General features: G+C 41.8%; 1 protein-coding gene across 3 annotated transcripts in view; it reads right to left on the bottom strand.

Moving 5' to 3' along the window:
* The window catches only part of gabbr1b (gamma-aminobutyric acid (GABA) B receptor, 1b), a 127,259-nt gene that overhangs the window by 37,735 nt on the left and 62,630 nt on the right, over positions 1 to 26,894 (bottom strand). For 2 of the 3 annotated variants that reach the window (XR_013095155.1, XM_076879120.1), the window contains exons 6-15: positions 22,520 to 22,711; positions 20,559 to 20,804; positions 20,372 to 20,435; positions 18,726 to 18,803; positions 8,894 to 9,044; positions 8,158 to 8,290; positions 5,087 to 5,203; positions 2,757 to 2,867; positions 2,245 to 2,338; positions 1,886 to 2,013 (exon numbers count right to left, since the gene is read on the bottom strand). Coding sequence is in view for 2 of the 3 variants with exons in the window: in XM_076879120.1 (XP_076735235.1) it covers positions 1,886 to 2,013; positions 2,245 to 2,338; positions 2,757 to 2,867; positions 5,087 to 5,203; positions 8,158 to 8,290; positions 8,894 to 9,044; positions 18,726 to 18,803; positions 20,372 to 20,435; positions 20,559 to 20,804; positions 22,520 to 22,711 (1,314 nt within the window). In the remaining variant the exon portion in view is untranslated. The remainder of the gene's footprint in view (positions 1 to 1,885; positions 2,014 to 2,244; positions 2,339 to 2,756; positions 2,868 to 5,086; positions 5,204 to 8,157; positions 8,291 to 8,893; positions 9,045 to 18,725; positions 18,804 to 20,371; positions 20,436 to 20,558; positions 20,805 to 22,519; positions 22,712 to 26,894) is intronic. The other variant, XM_076879121.1, reaches the window with a different exon arrangement.

The following is a 26,894-nucleotide window of genomic DNA, read 5'->3' as shown; positions in this document are numbered from 1 at the left end:
CTTCACCTCTGGTGTCCACCATTTGGTTCGGGGATTACCACCACGGCAGGCACCAACCACCTTGCGGCCGCAGCTCAATGCAGCAGCTTCGGCAATGGAGACGCTGAACATGGTCCATTCGGACTCAATGTCCCCAGTCTCCCTCGGAATGCTGCTGAAGCTCTGCCGGAGGTATGCGTTGAAGATCTCGCGGACTGGGGCCTCTGCTAGACGTTCCCAGCACACCCTCACTACGCGTTTAGGTGCACCAGGTCTGTCCAGCGTCCTCCCCCGCCACCTGATCCAACTCACCACCAGGTGGTGATCAGTTGACAGCTCAGCCCCTCTCTTTACCCGAGTGTCCAGAACATATGATCGCAGGTCTGCAATCGTATCAGGTCTGATACGATTAAAAAATCGATCATCGACCTACGGCCTAGAGCGTCCTGGTGCCACGTGCACTTATGGACACTCTTATGTTTGAACAAGGTGTTCGTTATGGCCAAACTGTGATTTGCACAGAAGTCCAATAACAAAGCACCGCTCGAGTTCAGATCAGGGAGGCCGTTCCTCCCAATCACGCCCCTCCAGGTCTCGCGGTTGTTACCCACGTGACCATTGAAGTCTCCCAGCAGGACAACAGAGTCTCCAGGTGGGGCACCTTCCAGCACCCCCCCCCCCCCAGGGACTCTAAGAAGGCTGGGTACTCCGAACTGCCACTTGGCGCATAAGCGCAGATGACAGTCAGGACCCGTTCCCCGACCCTAAGGCGCAGGGAACAAACCCTCTCGTCCACCGGGAAAAACCCCAACGTACCGGTAGCAAGCCGAGGAGATATTAGAATACCCACCCCAGCCCGCCGCCTCTCACCAGGGGCAACTCCAGACTGAGACAGAGTCCAGCCCCTCTCCAGGAGACTGATTCCAGAGCCCAAGCCATGCGTAGAGGTGAGCCCGGCTATATCTAGCCGGTACCTCTCAACCTCACGCACTAACTCAGGCTCCTTCCCCACCAGAGAGGTGACATTCCATGTCCCTATTGCCAGTCTTGGCAGCTGGGGATCGTCCGCCAGGGCCTCCGCTCCTGGCCGCCACCTGGCACGCAATGCACCCAACCCCTATGGCGCCTCCTGCGGGTGGTGGGCCTGCGGGAGGATGGGCCCATGTCTCCTCTTCGGGCTGTTCCCGGCCGGGCCCCATGGACTAAGGCCCGGCCACCAGACGCTCGCCCTCGGGCACCCTCCCCGGGCCTGGCTCCAGGGCGGGGCCCCGGTAACCCTATCCCGGGCAGGGTAAACTGTTCCCTCGATGTTCTTTTCATAAGGGTCTTTCAATACCCATCCCTATTTTTCAGTCTATATGAAGTTCTAAAGATGGCTCCAGAAATTAGTGATTTGTATTGTCAATTAAGTCGTAGTGACAAAACAATATGACTACAAGAGAAGATTGATAGGGAGGTAACTTGCTATATTTTGACCTTTTCCTTTTATCAGGTTGTCTTCCTCATATTTCTTTAGATAGCTCTTACTTTGGCCTTTCTTCACTAAAGGCCAACTTTAGCTAAGCTGCGTGGGACTTTGGGAAGATTAGTTTTATTTTGTGCTTGCAGGTGATTGCTTAAACATCTGTCTTTGATTGTAGGCTAACTTCAACTAATCAGATTAATGAGCCATAGGACATGGGGCCTGTAAAAATAAAAAATAAACCACACCGTGAGGGGTTTTGAATGCTAGCAAGCAGTTAGTGTAGCTAAGTGCTGTGTAGTAACTATTTTTGCCCTCTGAAAAGATATTGCCAGCAAAAACCACCTCCAGGGAGTTGCCACACACACACACACACACACACACACACACACACACACACACACACACACACACACACACACACACACACCACTTTAAACTTACGGCAACATTATAGATGGCCATGCCCACAGCACGATGATCATTGATTTTCTCTGTAGAGATGGACTTGGTCTCATAGGCGAGGAAGATGCCAAGCAGCAGTAGTAAGCCTTTATAACCATATACCACACCTGCAGATTAATTCGATAATAGCAGTGAGGAGCAATTCAGCTTGTACTTGCTGTTTTGGAATAGGTAATATATGAAACAGATCCAGTATATGGGTCAGTTTTACTATAAGGACTGCAGTTCTGACTGTCTTTTAACTTGGTTGAAATGCACTGCAAGTGCAAGCAACAATTTTGATAAAAAGAAAATTTGAGAGAAATAGTGAAGGCACGTTGAGCTAGTGTTCTGCTCACCAAGCCAGGTGTTCATCTTTTCTGAGTTGCAGTGCTCCAGTAAGGGCTGGATCAAAACATCAAGATCCCCCTTGGGAGCTTCTCTGGTAAATTTCTGCTCCAATAAAAACACAAGAAAAAGAAAAACAGGTAAACACAATAAACACACAGGTCAAGAACCTCACCAGCTACAAATTCAACAGCCTAGGATTGTGTAATGTTCTAAAAGCCTAAATGTTTGACTGGAAATGAATGTTTGTTTTAGTTAATGAATGTTTGTCTCGCAAGATTTACATGGCTCATGAAGATTTACTCATTAAAGTGCTCCCTTTTTAGTGCATGACAATTTGAAACATTACCATTGGTCTCAATCAAGTAGCACTATGTTGTATAAAACAAATTTGCAAGGAAAGAAAAGACGTACGAGTCTTATGAAAACAAAGAAAACAAATGTTTACAACTAAAGCAAAGTTATCTACATGGGTACTCACAAAAAACTGTTACAACTAAACCAAAAATGAAAATGCTCATACCTCCACTGTGATGTGCAAAGGATCAACAATCTGCCAGATCATGAGGGACAGGATGTCGATGCCAAGCAGAACGCCAACAGTCGCATAGAGTTTCCATGGTTCCAGGTGCTGCTGGGAAAGAGAGTAGTGGTGATCACTAAAGCAGGATGATGAGGGATCAGAAAAACACATAAATCCTCTCTTTTTGATTTTGTGAGAGAGGGATTTATGAAGCCATAAGTAGACTAGACCAAACTGGATGTGAAAACAATAATCCATCATTAACTGAGGCCAATTCAATCTACCCTCTAAGCACTTAGTCATGGCAGGGGAAGAGACAAAGGGACCATACTGATGATACTCTTTTTCTTTGTTTTACATTTAGAGCTGTTGAGCTGCCACTACTTGAAATATTATTTACACTTTCTATTAACTTAAAATAGACTCTCACATTTCCATGTATTTCTACAGAATCTAATACAAGCATGTTTGTTTATTAGACGGCAATTGCCAGCGGCCTTCCAGTGTAGAGCATAGTGCAGCTAACTTCTCAGATTAACTCTCCAGGAAATTGAATGCACCACTCCATTAAACCATCCCTAAATCCGTTCAATGGAAACGGATTGTGGTAGTAAGTGTCTGTCCCAGAATTCGTGTCCTATAACCAAATTAACTGTTTTTTGAATAAACCAAGATTGCTCAACCTAACCTTAGTCTTGGATGCGATTTTCTCTCATATAAATGTGATGCTATGAGACAGACCATTTTAAAAACAACAAAAAACAAAACAAAAACAAACAAACAGAATCATGGATGCATTTGGCAGGTCATGCTTATTGGTTTCTCTTCTCCTCGCTGTCTCCTGCCTGCCTGGGCGGAGCTCATTATTGGGCTCCTGCCTTTGGCCCACACACCTGCTCTGATTGCCACTTCCTGCTGCTTATTAGTCCTGTCTCCTTGGCCACTATTTGAGGCCGTGAGCGTCTCATAGCAGAGCTGTTGAACAACCTGAGTTTGTGCAGCCCCATCTTAATCTAATTTTTGGTCGCTGTGTATTTGTGGCTTGTATTAATACTCGTTTCTGTATATAGAAAACGGACCAGGACCAGTTTGTGAACCTTGTTCCTAGATCCCTGAGTGCGGCAGTGTGAGCTGGAGCGTAAGAGGCGAAAGTGTGAGTGGCAGAAGAGGAGTGTGTGTGAGCGGAGGAAGTGTGGACATGAGATTGCTGAAGGAGATGTGTGGATTCCCTTTCCCTCATCCCTCGGAGCCTTGGACCCTCCATCCCATCCCACACCTTGTATATATTCTGAACCTTGGTGAAAATTGTAAATAAACTCGTGAACTCTTGTTTTCAGAGCTGTGTCTGCGCCTGAGTCTGTTCGGTCCATTGTGACATTTTCATTAGAAAATAAAGTTTCATTTTATGAAAAGGTCAAGAAAAGGATGGTATTAATATATATATTTTAAATTAACTGAAGAATAAATCTTGTTCTTTATGTCTACTATGTGTAAGTTATGTTTAGGGTTTCTTCTTCCTATTTCTAAGATTAACTAGTTAAACTTTACTTTGTCTGCAACTACATCCATACTGGGATTTCAGGGGTCTGTACACTATTAATGGGAAAAAAAACAAGCCCAGAATCCTTTCCCTAATCTCTGTTTCTACTATAGTCACAGTATGTGTGTTATTTAAAAGTCACACTTTTAAATAACACACAATATTTTCTCTTTAATAACTGAGCAGCAATATAATATTAAACACACTTGTTATTTCAGCCTTTATTTGGGGGGGGGGGGGGTAATGGTAATGTTAATGGTAATTAGTCCCATGGAAACATTGCTAGCTTACTTCTTCCACACTATTATTTCAATTCCTGCAGTCAGAATCGCTTTGCTTTCTTTGCCTTGGCAATGCAGACTTTTCCACTTTCTCAGCTTAAACTGGAGACAAATATGTTTCCAGAGATATAGAGATTTAGAGAAGTGGTGTGACGGTATGCAGACAATATAACGATTGCAGGAAGGGAACATGTGCTTGTGGACTTGCAATGAATCTGATTAACTAAAAAGACATATGGTGGTTAAGAACAAATTTAGGTGGTGTTATGAGTCTGACAGTTTTACCCTGAATGTTTCCATGCGCAAATGAGTAAATCTTGTGCAAATTGTGCGGTTACAGCCAAGATTTGTGGTCAACAGGCAGCTTCCCATTTGACTTTACAGTAGAACACTGGAATGCTCTTAGTATTGTACAAGTGTATTTAGTTTTTCAACAAACTGCATAAAGTCCCATAATTCAAATTCAAAGAGCTGTCAAATGTAAAGTTTCAACTCCCTGTCTCATTTACCTTCTTCTTATCCTTCTTTTCATCCTTCTTTGTGAAGACAGTGTGAACCCACCAGATCTTGGTGAACATGCTGCCATATGCAAGACTGAAACCCAGGCCAAGCAGCCACAGGCGAAACTAGTGGAGAAGAAGAGACATGAAAGGTTTTAAGATTACATTGGTTAATATATCAAGTAGATGAATCAAATAAGCTCTTCAGTCATTCTTCATCATTAAGCCCTGTTTGAGTTTGAAATGACAAAAACCCTCTGTGAGGCTGTCAATCCTGTACACAACCCTCTGTGATAGAGCAGTGGTGACCTGCCTGCTATGGGCAGAATAAGTCAGACAACTGACATCACAAGGAAGAGTAAAAGTTTAAGTCAAAGTCTCATCAGGGAGGAAGGAGTAACAATGTTTTACTATAGGATAATATCTGTTTTTCATTCCACTTAAAGAAATCTGAAATAGTTTGAAGACTTCAAAATACAGAACAATTAGTTGCTTTATCTTTTTGTCCCGTTGATACAGAATTTGTCAAGGCCAATTCATTTATACAACAACCAGCCAAGTAGGGCTGGGCTATATCATACCGTTCATGGTAATACCGGTGTAATTTTGGGCAACGATAGGAAAATGAAATATAGCGATAGAATATGGGTAAAACACACAAGAGCAGTGCCTTTGTTTACATACGCACATGGCGGCGACGCAGAATCAGGAGAGCGAAAGTGGATCGTTAAATGAAACGGATGAAGCAGAACTGGTTTGTAAAAATGCTGCAACTTCAGTGGTGTGGAACTGGTTTAGCCTTTGTCCATCAGATACACAACAAAGCACTATTTTTGGTAGAGCATGCTAGCGGGCCGTCGTTATTACTGTGTTGTTTGGAAAATACGGCATACTTAAAATCGATCCTTTGATTTTTCTGAAACTCGACAGTGCCCCTTATAATCCCGTGTGCCTTATGTATGAATTCTGGTTGTGTTTACTGACCTGGAAACTATTTTATGTACACGGCGCTCGAAAATCTGTCAAATGTTTCAGTACGACTTTGCTGAGCTACGAAGCCGCACCGCTTGATGGATTGTCGGAGCATCACGGCTATCGTAGGCGGAGCCTCGCGGAGTGATACGTACTGTGCTTCAACATAATGTTACCGTATTGTGTGTGTATAACCTCTTTTTAAGTTTTGTGGATATTTTACATGGTTATGCTGAGGATATGTCGGCCAGTTTCCACTGGAAATGCCTTTTGGTTAAACTGTCAACAAAGAATTTGCATTTGCACTGTTACATTTTATATAACTTTAATGCACATAAAAAACAGCTGCTTGTTTAAATGAAAATACATTGATGGGTTTTTTTGCACTAATAAAGTTGTGGAGTTGTAAAGTAATTTTTCTAGTGCCAATTATATCGTCAGTTATATCATTATCGCAAATTTTCAAATGTATATCGTGATAAATATTTTTGGTCATATCGCCCTGCTCTACTTCCAAGTCTAACTGGTGTCATGATCTGGGTATGCTATTTTTTTTCTGTTCCTCTCTCACTTCTTATGAGAATCTTTCACTTTTTAGGTGGAGTTCTGGGTTCCTAGGGTCAACCTATTGGCCGAATCCTTCTGCTTGAGTTGTCCTCCCACCTGCTCTGAATAACCTCATCAAGCCCTGGATGGTACAGGAGGGCACCACCATATTGTCTTAGCCGTCATAGTTGTGTCTCTCCTAGCTACTTCTGCTTCAGTTTCCCATTGACAAACTTACTGTTACTCTGTCTGCCTTCTGATTAGGGGTGGGCGATATAAACGATATACGATAGAAACGATATAAATTTGGCCAACGATAGAGATTTTGACTATATCGCTCCATCGCGATAGCGCATGTTGATGATGTCATCAAGCTGCGCCTGTTTGGTCGAAAGCATCGCAGCGGTTACAACCATTATCATCTGCAAATTATGCCAGTCGACAGTCATAGCAAAGAGATGAAGCACTTTAGAAATATGGGAAAGCCAAAAACTGCGCTTCCTCCACTTCCGTAACATTGATTCATTAATGTTGAATTCTCTTGCAGCTGCTCTATTCCCATGTTGTTGCAGTATATTAATAACTAACCTTGTATTGTGGATGAATAATCTCAGTTGTTCTCCTGACTGACGTTTGGCCCGTGTATAGCATCCTGCTATGCGATTGCATTTGTCCCTGACCACCAGAATCCCTCACGTTAACTTTTATCGAGTGGAAAAAAAATTGGCGTTCATCCTCCAGCTTCACTGTGCTAATGTTATGCTAACATAGCTGTGTCGCTAGCAATCACGTAGCACAACATTATATACCAGGTAGTCGAACTTCAGTAACCCTGCAAACGCCACTGCTGTTTAGTTTTCTGTCTTCATTTATATTGGAAGTGGTAGCAGAGCTGTACGTTTTAATTAGTTTCAGAAATCTCTCAGTCAGAACATGGTATGTCATGTTTCGGTGGAAACTAGCGAGCTAACTTCCTGTTAACTTCTAACTCCATTTTTAAGTCTCAGTGTTCGTTTGACTTTGGGACTTGAAGCGGAAGGAGTTTTGGACCCAGATTACTCCGCGAAGCTCCTCACTACGGCAGCCGTAATGCTCTGACAATCCATCAAGCAGTGCGGCTTACCAAAGTTGTATTAGAACATTTTTTAACAGATTTTAACAGATTGGTTCGAGGTCAGTAAGCACAACCAAAATTCATACATAAGGCACACTCTCGATTTTTGAGAAAATTAAAGGATTTTAAGTGTGGAAAATACGTTATACAGAAGAAAATAATATATCGCGATATATATCGTTACCGCACATGCTTCAAATTATCCCGTGATATGGATTTTAGGCCATATCGCCCAGCCCTACTTCTGATTGTCAGCCTATGCCTTACCATGCTAACCTGCTCTGCTCCACTCCTGCTGTCCTGTGTTATCCACCTGCCACTCATTTTCTGAATTTTGTAGTTGCCGTTCAGTAAAGAACGATAATTCTAATTAGCACTAGGAAATTAATCATCAGTGTTAAAAGTCTTTAGCTAAATCATTGTGTTAGATGCAACTTTAAAAGTGTACCTGGCAGATGATAGGAAACTGCTTCCTGTGGACATGAAGGCCATCAATACCCAGAGGAAAGACAGCAGCCAGAGACATCATGCAGCCTACTGCTGTCATGTTGTTAAGGTAGGGCTGAGAGTTCTGAATGTACCTGGAGCAACAGCACCAACAGTTATTTTAAAGAAGCAAGTAGAAACATAGTGTATGTATTGGGATGATTACTTTTAAAATGCATTTCACCACAAACCAAAGAATGCATGGCCTTCAGTGGAATTTGTGATGTATTCCACTAGAATACTCATAGTCAATAAAAAGTGAACCCTCTGGTGCTTTGAGCAGTAACGAAACCTCATAAAGGTTTGAACTAAATGCTGACACAGACAGCGAAAATGATTCTTTGCAACACAATGCACACTGTCTCCAATGATGTTACCCTTTCTATGACTACTTGTAGAGTACTTATAGAATATTCTATGATATGACATTTAATTTGTGTCATATCATAGAATATTAACAAAAGATTTAGCTGATTTATTTTTACTGCAGCTCAAAACAAAGTAACTCTCAGTCAGTCCTTGTTTACTTGTTTCAAATGACTCAAAAAGCTTTCTAAATGTTTTGGTTCTTCCTCAGCATCACCATTTCTGCATAGCTCTTGCGTGGGTAGTATCTCGCCTCTTGCATAACAAAAAATGTATTTGCTCTATTGTTTATATAATTAGTACAAAGTGAAAGTAGAGTTGAGTTTTTGTACCTGACGTTGCTGTTGTAAATATTGAAAGTGAGGCAGACAATTCCCAGAAGGATTCCCAACCCAGCAAAGACAGACACAGACACAAAGAGCTTCTGAGACAGGTAGCGAAACTCTTCAATGACCACTGTCTGGTCTGCAGGAGGTCCAGAGCCTAACAGACACACAAAACATGAAGGTTAAGAACACTTTAGGCAACAAAGGACATGAGCAAGTGGGCTCAAGGGGAAACTAATTAGCAGAGCAGAAATGCTAAATGCATGCCAGTGTTTGGTCTCCTGTCAGTTTAGTGTCTAGCAAAGCCCATCCTCCAAGAGCCATTAATGTTAGTAGTGAGTCACACACAGCCACATAATATGTGGCCCCATTGGCAAGGTTAATTTACCATTCACATTGCAACCAGCACTAATAGGTACAGAAATGCAGCTCTGGACTAAATGTCTGGATTATTTTTTTATTAACTGATTTCCACGTTGTTCATGAGTCCTTTCCCAGATTTGCAAAGTAACATTATGAATCCAATTCACCTGATTTGGTCCAAATCACAGTAACAAAAGATGCACTGGAAAGGTAATAACAAGACAACCCCTCGAAAACAGAATAGTTTTTTCACATGTTACTAGTTAGTATAGTAGAATGTTATTAGAAAAATATAACAACAGCAAATAAGGACTGTTTGCACCTTATGGCTACAAGTCACAAGAATAGGCTGGTTTTAAATGACAACTGGCAATGATAAAGCATTGTTGGAAAGTTTTGTTTGACTCGGACCTAATATTTAGCATGAAGGGGTTTTTTTGGCTTTCAGGACTTTCAAAGGTTCAGAGTACCCCTGCTATCAGCTGCAGCCAGGGAATCGCTACTGGAAACAGATTTATTGAAATTGTCAGACGTAGGTAGACTTATCAGCAACTGAAAAGTTAACCAACCCGGTGGAGACCTCCAGAGATACATATAAATATACATTTTTAATTGTAGTTATTGTCACAGTCCTGAGTTTTGACCTATTGTTTTGAGTTTGTTTGGGCATTTTGTATTACGTGTTTTGCATTGTTTGGTCTTGTTCATGTTTTAGGGAATTAGGGGATTATTATGTTCAGTTTTGAGAGCCCTGGTGCTAGTTCTTAGTTCTTTGAGTTTTGTTCCGTTTCATGTTCTGTTTGTCCCACTCTCTTTCTGTGTCCGTGTGTCTGTGTTTCTGTGTCTGTCCCGTTCTCTCTCCCTGTGTCCCTCATGCTCGTTTTGTGTCCCTCGCTCTCTACTCTCTACTCTGGATCAATGATTCCACACTGCTCATTGGAAGCACCTGCTGCACCGGCTCCAAAGATGTTCCTTCTTCGAGGTGGAAACGGGGTTCTCATTGTCAGCAATCCTTTCCTCAGCAAGAGACAGTTTTTCTGCCTGAGCCTGCGTCAGCTTTGTTTCTGAGCTGGTTAACTAAAGAACCATTTTTTCTGTCCCTAAGTTGGCTAGTTCTTCTCTGCCAGTACAGACAAGGAATATGAACTATGGACTGTGGCCAGGATGTGGTCCCTGGTTCAGCTGCAGGGGAGAGGTGGAAGAGTGAGCTCAAGAGGCGGTGCCAGGCAGGTGAGTGGACAGGTTGTGGTGATGCGCTGACAAGCTCTCTACTGTTTTAGTGACGCTGGAGTGGAGAGGAAGGAGGCTTCAGACGTGTGCTGGGGAGGAGCAGTAGTGGGACATGCATGTTTGTCAAACCTGTGGAAATACACTGCTGTGTGGCAAAAAGGAATAAAGAGACATTCCGTGCACACTGTGTGTGTGGGGTCTGGTCTTTCCACATATGCCTTCAAGCTGGGCAATAAACAAATGTGTGAAAAAGTGTAATATTATTCAACTGTAACCACTGTTGCTACCATGATATTACTTGCATATTAAGGGGTTTTTACTTTGGTAATTGAGTGGTAATAACTTACTTGCTTCTTAAGACTTAGTGACTACACCCTGATATGATGTAAGAATGCAATCAAACTGTTAACAAAGTGTGATTTTTAGGACACAAAATCCTAACATTAGCTGGTGTAATGCTAGCTCTCATAGCATGTCTATTCTGGTGACAATAAATAACTGCAACATCATCAGGAATAAATAGGTATGTTTATGTGTTTCTGTGTGTTCGAGTTTTGACTTGAGTTCACGAGATGAGGCTTGCGGTGAGGAGGATGAGGATGACATTTTATTAAGGTGCTGCTGGTGTTGTGTCTTTCCTTTGCGTTTTTTGTTTTCATATTTTTTTGGTTAAAACAGACATTTCACATCAGCGCCTATAATATCTTTTCTCTTCCACCTTTGGTGATATTTGCATGGGGCGATCTCTTGTCACATAAGTAAAATGCAATTAGTCAAAACAGAGATGTCGCTCGCTGACACTGTATTCAAATATAGCTACTGTGTTTGTGTGTGTGTGTGTGTGTATATACACTTTAAGAAACTGTCTGCCACATTAGCATTTTACATTGTAAGCACTGCTTCATTTTAGCTCTGTTTTCGTGTTAAAGTTTTAGGAAGCATTTTTCACCCTCTGTGCAATGCCTTGTAAATACACATTCTGCAGTAAAAAGACTAAACTGTAGGGAGCCAGGATCATAACTCATAAAGACTATGCACTGTGCAAGTGAGTGGGTGTGTTTGCTGAAGGGAGATAATCTACCTGTGTGTGTGTGTGTGTGTGTGTGTGTGTGTGTGTGTGTGTGTGTGTGTGTGTGTGTGTGTGTGTCCTTTGGGAAATGTGTTCTCCTACATTAAGACCTCTCCCTGCCCCTTGATGGTAGAATCAGGATAGTATGTTACCATGACAATTGGCTCCATAACGGTTACAATTACATTATGTGAGAAAGCCAGTGATTGTCAAAGAGACTGAAAGAATGAAGAGGAAGTATGGAGATGAACAAACACTTGAAAATAAAAGTGAGAGAGAGAAGAGAGAAAAATGACAGGTTAGACAGATTTATATAGATAAGAAACTAATGAATCAGGATGGATTATGAAGAAAGAATTTGCAGAAGAAAGAGACAAACATGAGGAACAAGGGGAAAACCTGTATGTCTCGTACAATACCCATTGCTGGAACACAAAGACACGTAAGAACCAATCTACAACAAACTCACAGTAAGGAGGCCTAATTCTGTCATGTCACCACCACAGCTACCTTTGGCACCAACCAATTATAAGGACAGGACGGACAGCAAGGGAAGGAGAGCAACTAGACATGTCCCTTAGGGTGACTGCCCATCATGACTGCATTACGTAACAAGTCCACTTGCTGAAAGCATCTGGCAACTTACAGATGTCCCTCACTTGAATATGCATGACTGCAAAAATACAACATATACAACAAGCCCTCCCTTGAAGGTTTGTCATACCAGAGAGAGGCCACTTGGATGACCTTGTTGTCTAAAAGTTACACTTTACACCCTAAGGAGCTACGAATGACACTGAGCACATTTATTATTCATGACTAGGGATGGGTATCATTTAGGTTTTATCCGATACCAGTACCAAACCGGTACTTTTGAAACGGTGCCGGTGCTTAAACGGTGCTCGAACCGGTGCTCGAACCGGTGTTTAAAGAGTGGAGAACACACACTTTGTCCAAAAACCTCTCATGTTTAGCTGTTTTTTTGTAAAAAGATAACAATGTTTGCCTTTTCTGCAGCTATAGAACATATATGGTATCACTCTTGGCTGGAAGCAGTGCTTAATCAATGGAAAAAACACCAATTTTGTCTAAAAACCTCTCATGTTTAGCTGTTTTCCACTTTTTCTTTGGTCATTTTAGCCTTTTTGGCCAGGGTGAAGGGAGTATCTGCCATCAAACAAGAAGACAGCCGCATGTAACTACGATGGTGTTTGCTAGTTCACCTTACGTGCATTAATGTAATAACGTGGTTAGCCTACTCAACGTAAATTACACACGAACAACATTAAGCTACTCACGCAGAGAAAAACGGCTGCTGCTGCCATCATCATCCTCATCATTTCTGCTACACTGGCAGGGCTAGGGGCCAGGACTCTCCTCTTCAGGTTCTTGGGGGATGTTGCTAACTCCGGGTCCGATAACAGGCAACACACCCGCAGTAGATGTGCACGTTGTGAGGTCTCGCAGCAAGCTATGGAATACTGTGCATTTCTCGGCTTTTAAAAAAACGCTATGCGTCACCAGGTGTTTAATCAGATTCGAGGTGTTACCTCCTTTGCACAGCATCACCTTAAAGCACTTGTTGCAGGCTGCTGAGTTTGCATCTTTTGCTGTGAAGTACAGCCAGACTTTTTAATCTGTAGCTCTGCTCTAAAAGAACGTATGTACCTGGGCCCGCCTACTATCCTCAGAAAGGTAAAATGATTGGCTAGAATCCAAAGTGTATGACTCTCAGGAAAAAAAGCACCGAAATAAAGCACCGAAATGTGCTCTGCTTTTCGGTCTGGTTACTACTGTTTATGTCAGAACCGGTCCCATAATGGCACCGGATACCGGTACCCATCCCTATTCATGACTGATAGCAAATTAGCCCCCATTATAATTCACCTTGTTTGGAAGAAAACGATCTCAAGAGATGACAAAGAAAGTAGGTAGGTGAAACATATCTGTGTTCAAAACAACATTAGAGGTGTAACTTCCATCTCCCTCATGAATGCAATGTGCATGCTCTTCCATTTTGTATGGCAATAGCAAACTGCATCCCCCTTTGGTGTTAGTGCACATAACTGGGCATGTGCTGTCACCTCCATTTCAGCTGTCAGTTTTAGTGGTACGCAGTGCTGTAGGTAATCTTTTTTGTTGTTATTGTTATTTTCCAATATGAAAAGATATTCACCACTTATAAAAACAAAACTGTAACAAGTTCCAGATAAATGTTTGGTTTTATGTGTTACTAAATAAATTTAGTATCAGGCACATTCTGCAGCTAATTTGGTTAATTGGGTTCAGGTCAGTAAGATGATTGGGTAATAAAAGAGCATCTTACAAAGGCAGTGTTTCAGAAGAAACAAAGGTTAGCTAGACTGCAAAAAACGTGTCTACAAATTGTGGAACAGTTTCAGAATAATGCTCCACAATGTAATACTCTAAAGACTATCAATATGTCATCATCCACAGTAAATAATATTAAAATTCACCAATCTGGAGAATCCTCTTTGTGAAAGGGACAAGGCTGAAAATCAGTATTGGAGGCTCATTATCATCAGGACCTCTGGTGGCACTGCACCAAAAGCAAGCATTGTGGGGAATTAGGGTGGTAAATATAGTAAATATGATACATAAACCTCAATTTTTAAATAATGTTTAACCTCCTAACACCTGAACTCTTCCAGAGCATGCATTTTTAATTTAATATTAATTTAATATTTAATATTTGGGCATATTGGGGCCCGATGAATGTAAAAACAAAGAATTATCAAATGTTTTTTTTTTTTTTACCTGATTTTTGTTTCTAAGAAAAATGAGAGCCACAAATGAGGATATTTGTTAGAATTTTGATAGAACAGTGGCAGTATAACACCCTCATAAGTGGATATCAGGCCCTTGTAGGCAAGGCAAGGCAAGGCAAATTTATTTGTATAGCACAATTCAACAACAAGGTGATTCAAAGTGCTTTACAGAGACATTAGAAACAAAAACAAATAAAAAGTATGATTTAAAATTGATTAAAACAAGCAAACAAACAAACTAACTAAACACACACATTTCACACCTGTTCGCGCGATCTGAACCCTTATCGTAAGGGGAGCTACCAGTCCTTCTGTGGACGAGCTACTTTCTATTTTAAATTCCCTGAATTTAATAATAATAATAATAATAACGGATTGGATTTTATATAGCGCTTTTCAAGGCACCCAAAGCGCTTTACAATACCACTATTCATTCACTCTAACATTCATACACTGGTGGAGGCAGCTACAGTTGTAGCCACAGCTGCCCTGGGGCAGACTGACAGAAGCGAGGCTGCCATATCGCGCCATCGGCCCCTCTGGCCAACACCAGTAGGCGGAAGGGTAAAGTGTCTTGCCCAAGGACACAACGACCAGGACAGAGAGCCCAGGGATCGAACCGGCGACCTTCCGGTTACAGATGCGATTCCCAACCCCCTGAGCCACGGTCGCCCATGTCATTAAAGTACTCTCTAGACCCAGTCTAGACCCAGTTGGGGAGCTACCCAGAGCTCTAATCCCACACCTGTTCACGCGATCTGAACCCTTATCGTAAGGGGAGCTACCAGTCCTTCTGTGGACGAGTTACTTTCTATTTTAAATTCCCTGAATTTAAAATACTCTCTAGACCCAGTCTAGACCCAGCTGGGGAGCTACCCAGAGCTCTAATCCCACTTAACAAACAAACAAACAAACAAAACAGTATATAAAATCAAAACAGATAAAATCAGAACAGTAGATAAAATCAGTAGTTAGTGTAAGTTTTGAAATTTAAGCTTAACTAATTAACAAACAAACAAAACAGTATATAAAATCAAAACAGATAAAATCAGAAATAGATAAGATCAGTAGTTAGTGTAAGTTTTGAAATTTAAGCTTAAAAGTGTGGATTTGGTGCTTTATTCAAATGCAGCTGAGAATAGGTGAGTCTTCAACCTGGATTTAAATAAACTGAGTGTTTCAGCTGATCTGAGGCTTTCTGGGAGTTTGTTCCAGATATAAGGAGCATAAAAGCTGAATGTAGCTTCTCCGTGTCTGGTTCTGACTCCGGGAACTGATAAAAGACCGGATCCAGATGACCTGAGGGATCTGGAAGGTTCATACTGTGTCAGGAGGTCACTGATGTATTTTGGTCCTAAACCATTCAGAGCTTTATAGGCCAGCATCAGAACTTTAAAGTCTATCCTCTGACGGACAGGCAGCCAGTGTAAAGACCTCAGAGCTGGACTGATGTGGTCCACTTCTTTGGTCTTAGTGAGGACTCGAGCAGCAGAGTTCTGAATGAGCTGTAGTTGTCTGACTGATTTTTTAGGTAGACCTGTAAAGATGCTGTTACAGTAATCAAGCCTACTAAAAATGAATGCATGGACTAGTTTTTCCAGGTCCTGTTGAGACATCAGATCTTTTATCCTTGAAATATTCTTGAGGTGATAGTAAGCTGATTTTGTTATTGTCTTAATGTGTTTTTCTAAGTTTAGGTCTGCATCCATCACTACACCCAAATTTCTCGCCTGGTTTGTGGTTTTTAGATGTATGGATTGAAGTTCTCTAGTGACCTGTAATCGTTTTTCTTTGGCGCCAAAGACTATTACCTCAGTTTTGTTTTTGTTTAGTTGGAGAAAATTGTGGCACAACCAGTCATTAATTTCCTCAATGCATTTACCAAGAGCCTGTACAGGGCCTCGGTCTCCTGGTGACATTGTGATATATATTTGTGTGTCATCTGCATAGCTGTGGTAGTTTATTTTGTTGTTCTTTATAATCTGTGCCAGTGGGAGCATGTAAATGTTAAACAGAGGGGGTCCCAAGATGGAACCTTGGGGAACTCCACATGTGATACTTGTCTGCTCGGATGTGAAGTTACCTATTGATACAAAGTATTTCCTGTTTTCTAAGTATGTTTTGAACCAGTTTAGTACAGTTCCTGAAAGACCTGCCCAGTTCTCCAGTCGTTTCAGTAATATGTTGTGGTCAACTGTATCAAATGCTGCACTGAGATCCAGTAAAACTAAGACTGACATTTTTCCACTGTCTGTATTCAGACATATGTCATTAAACACTTTGGTCAGAGCGGTTTCAGTGCTGTGGTTCTGTCTAAAACCTGACTGGAAGGCATCATAGCAGTTATTCTGTTTTAAGAAGTAACTGAGCTGTTGAGAAACTGCTTTTTCAATGATCTTACTTAAAACTGGGAGATTTGAGATCGGCCTGTAGTTGTTCATTTGTGTCTTGTCAAGATTGTCCTTTTTCAGTATAGGTTTGATTACAGCAGTTTTTAGTGGTTCTGGAAACACACCTGATAATAAAGAAAAGTTGATGATCTGTAACAGGTCTGACTCTAAAGTCTTTGAGACCTTTTTGAAAAAACTTGTTGGCAGGACATCTAAACAGCAGGAGGAGGAGTTCAGTTGACCTAAGATGTCCTCCAGGTCTTTGCTGTTAATCGGGTGAAACTGTTTGATGGTGTTTAAACAGTTTTTCGGTGGACACAGTACATATCCTGGATCTGCTGTTGATGTGCCAACTGCTTGTCTAATCTTTTGGATTTTGTCTGTGAAGAATTTGGCAAAGTCATTGCAGGCCATGGTTGAATGAAGTTCAGCTGCCACTGGCACAGGAGGGTTTGTTAGCCTGTCAACTATAGAAAATAAGACCCGAGCATTATGGCTGTTTTTAGTGATTATGTCAGAGAAGTAGGACCTTCTTGCACTCCTCAGTTGTAAATTATAATTGTGAAGTTTCTCTTTATAGATGTCATAATGAACCTGGAGGTTTGTTTTTCTCCATCTGCGCTCAGCTTTCCTACACTCTCTTTTTTCGTTTTTCACTAGTGTGGAGTTTCTCCATGGAGACTTTTTCCTTCCAGAGATAACCTTCACCTTAATGGGAGCAATAGTGTCCATTACATTTAACATTTTTTGCATTAAAGCTATTGACGAGCTCATTGACTGAACCTTTGGACAGGTCAGGTGTTAATGGGAAGACCTGGTTAAAGATCTCACTACTGTCTTCAGTTATACACCGTTTTGTGATCACTGCTGTTGATATATTTATGTGGGCTGAGATTTTACTTTCAAAGAAAACACAGTAATGATCAGATAAGCCCACATCATACACAGTAACCTTTGAAATGCTCAGGCTCTTGGAGATCAGTAGGTCAAGAGTGTGTCCTCTATTATGTGTGGCCTCTGTTACATGCTGAGTCAGCTCAAAGTTGCCCAGAGTGTTACTCAGGTCTTTAGTCCCTTTGTCCTGAGGGTTGTCCACATGGATGTTAAAATCCCCAACAATAATTACAGAGCAAAAGTCAATATTTTGGTCTAAATAACCCAAAATGTGATGTCCACATATGTGGATGCAGGGTCCTAGGAGGTTAACTCTATTCATTTATTATTTATTTTGTATATATAAGAATTATATATATATATATATATATATATATATATATATATATATATATATATATATATATATATATATATATGCAACATTCTCCACAGTTTTTCAGTGCATTAACCACTGTGAGATCTGCGTTTTGTTGTTCGTGCAGGCAGAACGGAAATGGATGCAGTCTCAGATCTTCCGTGTGCTTATTAGAGAACACAGATCCACCCAGATTACTTGACTTCTAGCAGCCACCTTCTGTTTAATGTATCGCTGTCATGGCATTAAACTTGTTTTCATGCTTAATTAATAAATTGAACCTAACTGCCACTGCACAGCAGTGCTGTGCAGTGGCACATTGCTTAACTGTTGTTATCTAGGTGTGACTTAACTGGATATCTGGTGAGCTTTTAAAATTTAGCAAATTGTTGCTGTTCCCACATGCTTGTATATATCGTACTTACTATTGTTTGAGTACTTGCGATTATTTTATTGTACTTTTTATATTTTACATTTATATTTATTATTTATCTTGCACCAAGGGAGTGGCACTCCAATTTCGTTGTACTCTGTACAATGACAATAAAGGCTATTCTATTCTATGCTAAACAAAACCTAAAAAAATGTATGCAAATTGACCACCAATCTTTGACCACAGAGAGTGAGATGGTAAAGAGGAGAGGGTAACAACAGAGGGAGGAAAAAGGAATTTGGGGGAACAAGGGTGCAGGGTGGAGTACAAGACAGAGAAACAAAGGGGCATAGGAAGATGAATGTTCCTCACCTATCCACTTGTCATTCCCATACCAGGACAGATTGCCTTTAGTGCTGTCGTAGTATCCGATCTTTTTATAGCTTCCTCCTGTGAAATACAGACAAAGAGAGAGAATGAGAATGGAGGCTCACACTCTAATGCCTCTTAACATAATTAATGAAGATCCAGAAGTGTCTTCAACCTTACTAACAAGCCAAATATGTATAGGGACATTTGTCCTCTAAATATTTCAGTACAACAGCAAAATTATACCAGAACTGAACTCAAATTAAATGCTTGGCATTTTGTGAAGTGGGCTGCCTCACTTTCCTTTTGAAGGATGTAGGCAGCTTAACATACAACAGGAGAAACATTGCATCTCGTGACTTTAAGTGGACCTTCTGGTTTAATTGGGAACTTCACAGTGCTGGATCCTGAAAAGAGGATGGTCCAGTGTTGTTGACCCAATTTGTCATGCTTTTGGACTTTCAGGTACTGCTTATTATTAAATATCTTCTGTTTGTTTTTCTGTTTGCTGTTTATTTACATTTCCAGCCTTATGCATTTCAGACTTTCCAGTCTTAAGTTCTTAATTCCAGTTTGTATTAAAGTTTCGTTTTTGTTTCTCTCAGTGTCTGTGTTTGGTTCTCTAGTCAGGTTTCATTTTCAGTCACTTGACTATCTCATAATGTATTTACCTGTACCTTCTTTCCCCCCACTGTGATGTATTTCACTGACTGGTCCTCAGGGTGTTTATATATATGAATATAGGTAGTTACAACCGAGGGGATCACACTACCAGAAGGCAACATTGCAGACTTAGAGGACAGCTACAAGAATCCCACAGACAAATTTGAACCATGAAGAGGCCACTAGGAGAGCTGCAACCAGTAAGCACCTGCAGAGAGTCAGGCAAATCCTGAGGAGTCAGCTGAATGGTAAGAAGTTGGTGGGACAATGTCTGTGATCTGTCCCAGTATGTTCCTGTGGATTTAGGTTTGCCTTGCTTTTTGGACTTTTTGTTTGATTGAATTTGTCAGCAGCCTGAATAAACAGGCTCACCTTTGTTAAATCAAGTCTGATTTTTGGAAATAAAATCACAATTTTCTACATGGCATCAAATCTAGCATTTTGACTGTGACAAGAAGACTCTATGAGCTACTGAAAATCTAGGTAAGCAAATAAGTTACAAGCTTCATGGGGACATTTTGTGTTCGTTTAAATAAATCTGCTTCAATCTGTTGGTATAGATGGTGTCAGACTATATTATCCACATCCTGAATGCCACTGTGTACTTAATACAAAGATGTGACACTGATGTCTTTTTTTGAATTAGATGAAATAGACCCCTACGACAAGACCATCGAGGGAACAGTTCACCCTGCCTGGGATAGGGTTACTGGATCCCTGCCCTGGAGCCAGGCCCAGGGAGGGTGCCCGAGGGCGAGCGTCTGGTGGCCGGGCCTTAGTCCATGGGGCCCGGCTGGTCACAGCCTGAAAAAGGGACATGGACCCATCTTCCTGCAGGCCCACCACCTGCAGGAGGCACCGTAGGGGTCGGGTACAATGTGGAGGTCCTGGTGGACCAATCCCTGGCTACCAAGACTGGCAATTGGGACATGGACAGACCAAACAATCAGTTCTATTTGAAAGTAGACATGTTTGCTGTAGCATACCTTGAAGCTGTTCAATTAAAGTCCAGGCCATTCGAGATCCTTGAGCATCAAATACAACATGACCCTGAAAGAAGCATAAAAATGTTGATGATGCTATATCTACACACACCCTTCACACAGTACCCATGTGTCTTTCTCTTTGCAACTTTTTTTCTCTCACTCCAGCACCAGTAAGTGTTGCACTTACAGACACTCCTTCAAAAGAGCTGGTGTTCATTGCTCGGTAGATCTCAGCAGTGATATCTCGGTTGTTATAGTTGAAATCTTCAAGACGATGACCCTTGGCCCTAAGGGGCCCAACGGTTTTGTTGAGGGCCAGCGCTAGAGCCCACACAGCGTCATACGCCAGCGGAGCCTCTTGGAAACCACCTGTTTCTTCTGGATTTTTACCCCCAAGTTTGGACATGAGCTGAGCAAGAAACTCTTGAGAGGTCTGGATACGGGAGACCATGACAGAGCAATAGTTAGACACAGGACACACTGATCATAAGGTAAAACCCCAACAAATATGAAAGAGAAGCCCAGTGACTACATCATTTCACTTGCTTTGCATGGTCTTTTGTGTGCATGTGTGTTTGTGTGTGTGTGTCAGTGAGAGAGAAAGGGAAAGAGAGAGAAAGCATATTGTGACCTTGAAGCATTTTACTTGAGGCATATTTTAAGTTGTTAGATTCTTATATCCAGATATACCACAGAAAACATTTTCCTTTGTGTACAATGCTCATTGTTCATGATGTGCACAAAGCTCACCTTAATTCTGTTTGTCTTTTTTTCCATGTCTGCCTAGCCCTAATTGCAAGTAACTAGGGCTACGCAAAATGGCTAAAAAAACCCTCTTCCTGTAGATTTTAAAAATCATTGCTACACCGTATATGATGAAAGCTTTAACTATGTTAAGTTATAAGAATTTTAGTTATTAGGCAAAAAATAATTAATAATTTGTTAACAATAATCAGTAATAATAACTTATTAATTAATTAATGACGTTTCTAAAAATATGTGCACTGTGTGAAGGTATTGGGGATTATAGGGTTAAATTCCAACAAAACAATGTTATGTTTCTTGTAACAGAAAGGGAGTATAAAATACTTAACAATATGGTCACATGCTCAGACGTTTTCACTGAGCATATGTACTAAAATTGCAGTTCTGCTCTTCCACTGATATGTAACAAAAGTTGTTCACACTGCAAGTTATTGTCATTTCAGTAGTGAACCTCCACGAGTCTTCATTAAATCTGCTTGAAAAAGGCTTGGCAGACAATCGTTTGATGCTGTACAATTTTTGTTTCAAACAACACTCTGACTTTACAACAGGGAACCCACAGTGACAGTTAGTGTCTACTTTACAGTTTTAATGGTACATGTAAAAAGATTCAGAATAATCTGTGACTGTTTAATCACTTAAAGTTTAATACAAAAACAAGTTTAGGCATAGAAAAATGTCTGTTTTCCATAAGTGACATTATTTCTAAGTAGTCACAAGGTGTGGCCTACTTATGTGTTTTAAAGTGCTCAGGGAATTCAACAAACACTAACTGTTGAAATTATTTCAGTCTTCTTGTCATTATTGCTTGTGATGATATAGCCATGGATTCAGGGATCACACAAATGACTGACCGGATTGCGAAACGTCCATCCTCTACACTTTTATGCATCTAACATCCTTCTGCCTTGCCTTTGCTTTACTGCATGCTTTCTTTTTTCTTTTTTTACCTGTCTTGTCTTGCAGTGAAGGCCAAGAAAAACTGCAGAAAAGACTTATTTTCCCAAGTGAACCATTACGGCTTTTGCTATATTGATTTTCAAAGTTTATTTGATGTTTATCATTTTTACAGTGGCTTGCAAAAGTATTCGGCCCCCTTGAACTTTCCCACATTTTGTCACATTACAGCCACAAACATGAATCAATTTTATTGGAATTCCACGTGAAAGACCAACACAAAGTGGTGTACACGTGAGAAGTGGAACGAAAATCATACATGATTCTAAACATTTTTTACAAACAAATAACTGAAAAGTGGGGTGTGCTTTGAAATACTTTCATTTAGGGTTTTCTTTTTAGCTTTTTAAAAGGTTCGATTTTTTTTGCAACAATTTTTTTGAGCATCACTGATAAAGTTGTGTCATAAGATAATGCATGTCTTACCAGGTTAGAAGCTCCTCGTACTGTTTCTGGGTTAAGCATGACAATTTCAGTAGTTACATGACCCTCCACAGCCTCTGTCATCTGCTCCACAGTACAGTTGATGGATGGGTCTTTGATCTTAAACCAGTTGTCTGCATACCAGCCAATGAGGAACCAAACATACTTTTTCCCATATAACTTCTCCTTGTAAACCTGCAAAAAGATGATGGAAGAATGTGTGAAGTTGAAATTCAATTCAACACCAATTTTATTTAAGGAAAAGAGAAGTGAGAAGGATCTTGCAGAGCTCCTGACCCAACCTGCTTAACTTTAGCATCCTACAGTTTATGTTCCCTTGTTACACATTCAACATTATGGCATTCTTCTTCTGAACCTAATACAACCATATAAATAATACATCAACAATGATCTGCTCCTTGGGTGTGGATCTGTGGCATAAAAAAATTGTCTTGATCTAGGGTGGGCCATTTATATGGATACACCGTAATAACATTGGAATGGTTGGTGATATTAAAGTCCTGTTTGTGGCACATTAGTATATGTGAGGGGGCAAACTCCTCAAGATGGGTGGTGACCATGGTGGCCATTTAGAAGTCGGCCATCTTGGATACAACTTTTGTTTTTTCAATAGGAAGAGGGCCATGTGACACATCAAACCTATTGGTAATGTCACAAGAAAAACAATGGTGTGCTTGATTTCAACGTAACTCTTTCATGAGTTATTTACAAGTTTCTGACCACTTATAAAATGTGTTTAATGTGCTCCCCATTGTGTTGGATTGTCAATGCAACCCTCTTCTCCCACTCTTCACACACTGATAGCAACACCGCAGGAGAAATGCCAGCACAGGCATCCAGTATCCGTAGTTTCAGGTGCTGCACATCTCGTATCTTCACACCATAGACAATTGCCTTCAGATGACCCCAAAGATAAAAGTGTAAGGGGGACAGATCGGGAGACCTTGGGGGCCATTCAACTGGCCCACGACGACCAATCCACTTTCCAGGAAACTGTTCATCTAGGAATGCTCGGACTTCCTAAATGAACCCATAATGTGGTGGTGCACCATCTTGCTGGAAAAACTCAGGGAACATGCCAGCTCCGAGTGCTACGCTGTGGGCTCTTGCTGAATGAATCTAGGACAGCCACTGATGTTTCTTTATTAGTGACAGTTTTCTTGCACCCACATTGTGGCAAATCCAACAATGAACCAGTTTCACGAAACTTAGCAAGCAGTTTGCTAACTGTAGCATGGGAGATGGGTGGTCTCGTAGGGTGTCTTGCATTGAAATCTTCTGCAATGACCCGGTTACTGCGTTCACCAGATATCAATGCAATTTCGATCTGCTCCTCACGTGTTAACCTCTTCGACATGTCAATGGCTGTGAACAAAGAGAAACTTGTAAATAACTCATGAAAGAATAAAGTTACGTTGAAATCAAGCACACCACTGTTTTTCTTGTGACATTACCAATAGGTTTGGTGTGTCACATGACCCTCTTCCTATTGAAAAAACAAAAGTTGTATCCAAGATGGCCGACTTCTAAATGGCCACCATGGTCACCACCCGTCTTCAGGAGTTTGCCCCCTCACATATACTAATGTGCCACAAACAGGACTTTAATATCACCAACCATTCCCATGTTATTACGGTGTATCCATATAAATGGCCCACCCTGTACTATAACTTTTCACCTGTGAGTGTTACTTTTGAGGGTTTAAGATCAACAACAATAGTGATATTCAATATATTAAAAAAACAAAACATTTTATACCCATCAAGTCTTGTGAAACAGTACATTTGAGACATAAAGTGTGTTGCTGTTACAGCCTGTGAAGGCTCTGTCTGACACTGGTTAGGTTTGAGACATTAACGTAAACTGACATTTAATTGGCCTTGTAGTGTTCAAAAATATTAAATTGTTCTTGTGAATATAAACAAAGAAGCTCTAAGTAGTATGAAGTCTACTTTTTTTTTCTCTCAGGCCTCTTTATATACAGAACTTATTGCAATATCTTCCGAGGCCTGTTAAAAATTGTAACAAAATCTATTTGGAACATGGAATAGTAAAATCCAGGATATGATATGTATGATATGTACATTTTGTAATAAACTGCTAGCACTTGGTGGTGGTAACTTAGAGAGTAAAATAGCAGAATTGCATATTTATTGAATGTGTATGATAATTCTAGCTCTCATTGCTATGTAGAATCAATGTTCCATCATGTATGATAATTTGATAATTTGGAGAATTATATTTATTATTTATTTATTGTTGTGTTTTTGGGGTTGGTTTTTTTTTTGCATTTTACAGCCTTCAATGTTATTACACAGAAGGATTAATGTAGGTAGGAATAGGTAGGATTCATTCCAGCATTATAAGATGGTAAAATTTCAATTTTTATTAAATATTATTATGAGGTTACTATCAAGTCATTATGTTAAAATTTTCAATGCAAACATATTACCAATACATTACTTACATTACATACATTATTTCAAAAATACTATATTACCATCCATCCATCCATCTTCATCCGCTTTATCCGAGGCCGGGTCACGGGGGCAACAGCCTAAGCAAAGAGTCCCAGGCCAGCCGAGAGATATAATCTCTCCAGCGTGTCCTGGGTCTGCCCCTGGGCCTCCTCCCGGTGGGACATGCCTGGAACACCTCACCCAAGAGGCGCCCAGGGGGCATCCTTGTCAGATGCCCAAACCACCTCAGCTGGCTCCTTTTGATGTGGAGCAGCAGTGGCTCTACTCTGAGCCCCTCCCGGATGGCCGAACTTCTCACCCTATCCTATCTCTAAGGGAGAGGCCAGCCACCCTTCAGAGGAAGCTCATTTCTGCAGCTTGTGTCCGCGATCTCGTTCTTTCGGTCACTACCCACAGTTCGTGGCCATAGGTGAGGGTAGGGATGTAGATCGACCGGTAAATTGAGAGCTTCGCTTTTACACTCAGCTCCCTCTTCACCACGACGGACCGGTGCAGCGTCCGCATTACTGCAGCTGCAGCCCCAATCCGTCTGTCGATCTCCGGCTCCCTTCTCCCATCACTCGCGAACAAGACCCCGAGATACTTGAACTCCTCCACTTGGGGCAGGAACTCATCCCCAACCCGGAGTAGGCACTCCACCCTTTTCCGGCTGAGAACCATGGCCTCAGATTTGGAGGTGCTGATCCTCATTCCCGCTGCTTCACACTCGGCTGCGAACCGTTCCAGTGCGAACTGGAGGCCCTCACATGAAGCCAACAGAACCACATCATCCGCAAAAATCAGAGATGAGATTCTGAGGCCACCAAAGTGAAAGCCCTCCGCCACTTGGCTGCGCCTAGAAATCCTGTCCATAAAAATTATGAACAGAACCAGAGACAAAGGGCAGCCCTGGCGGAGCCCATCACCCACTGGGAACGAGTCCGACTTATTGCCGGAAATGCGAACCAAGCTCTTGCAACGGTTGTATAGGGATCGAATGGCCCGTAGCAATGGGCCAGACACCCCATACTCCCGCAACGCCTCCCACAGGACACCCCGAGGGACACGGTCGAATGCCTTCTCCAAGTCCACAAAACACATGTAGACTGGTTGGGCAAACTCCCATGCACCCTCAAGTATCCTCGAGAGGATAAAGAGCTGGTCCAGTGTTCCGCAACCAGGACGAAAACCGCATTGTTCCTCCTGTATCCGAGGTTCGACTAGCGGACGAACTCTCCTTTCCAGCACCCTGGCATAGACTTTCCCAGGGAGGCTGAGGAGTTTGATCTGTAGTTGGAACACACCCTCCGGTCCCCCTTCTTAAAGATGGGGACCACCACCCCGGTCTGCCAGTCCACGGGTACTGCCCCTGATCTCCACGCAACATTGCAGAGGCGTGTCAACCAGGACAGCCCTACATCATCCAGAGCCTTCAGGAACTCGGGGTGGACCTCATCAACATCAGAGGCTCTGCCACCAAGGAGTTGTTTAACTGCCTCAGTGACCTCGCCCCCGGAAATTGGCGGCTCATTCCCCTCATCCCCAGACTCTGCTTCCTCCTCGGAAGACGTGTCAGTGGGATTAAAGAGGTCCTCGAAGTATTCCTTCCACCGCCTGACAATTTTCTCAGTCGACGTCAGCAGCGCTCCACCAGCACTATACACAGTGCAGGTAGAGCACCGCTTTCCCCTCCTGAGACGCCTGACGGTTTGCCAGAATCTCTTCGAGGCAGTCCGAAAGTCTTTTTCCATGGCCTCGCCGAACTCCTCCCACACCCGAGTTTTTGCTTCAGCCACTGCCCGAGCCGCATTCCGCTTGGCCTGTCGATACCTGTCGGCTGGCTCCGGAGTCCCACAGGCTAACCAAGCCCGATAGGACTCCTTCTTCAGCCTGGTGGC

This window comes from Maylandia zebra, linkage group LG22 (genome assembly GCF_041146795.1).
Source record: "Maylandia zebra isolate NMK-2024a linkage group LG22, Mzebra_GT3a, whole genome shotgun sequence".
Lineage (NCBI taxonomy): Eukaryota > Metazoa > Chordata > Actinopteri > Cichliformes > Cichlidae > Maylandia > Maylandia zebra.
This window is presented reverse-complemented; position numbering and strand designations above follow the sequence as displayed.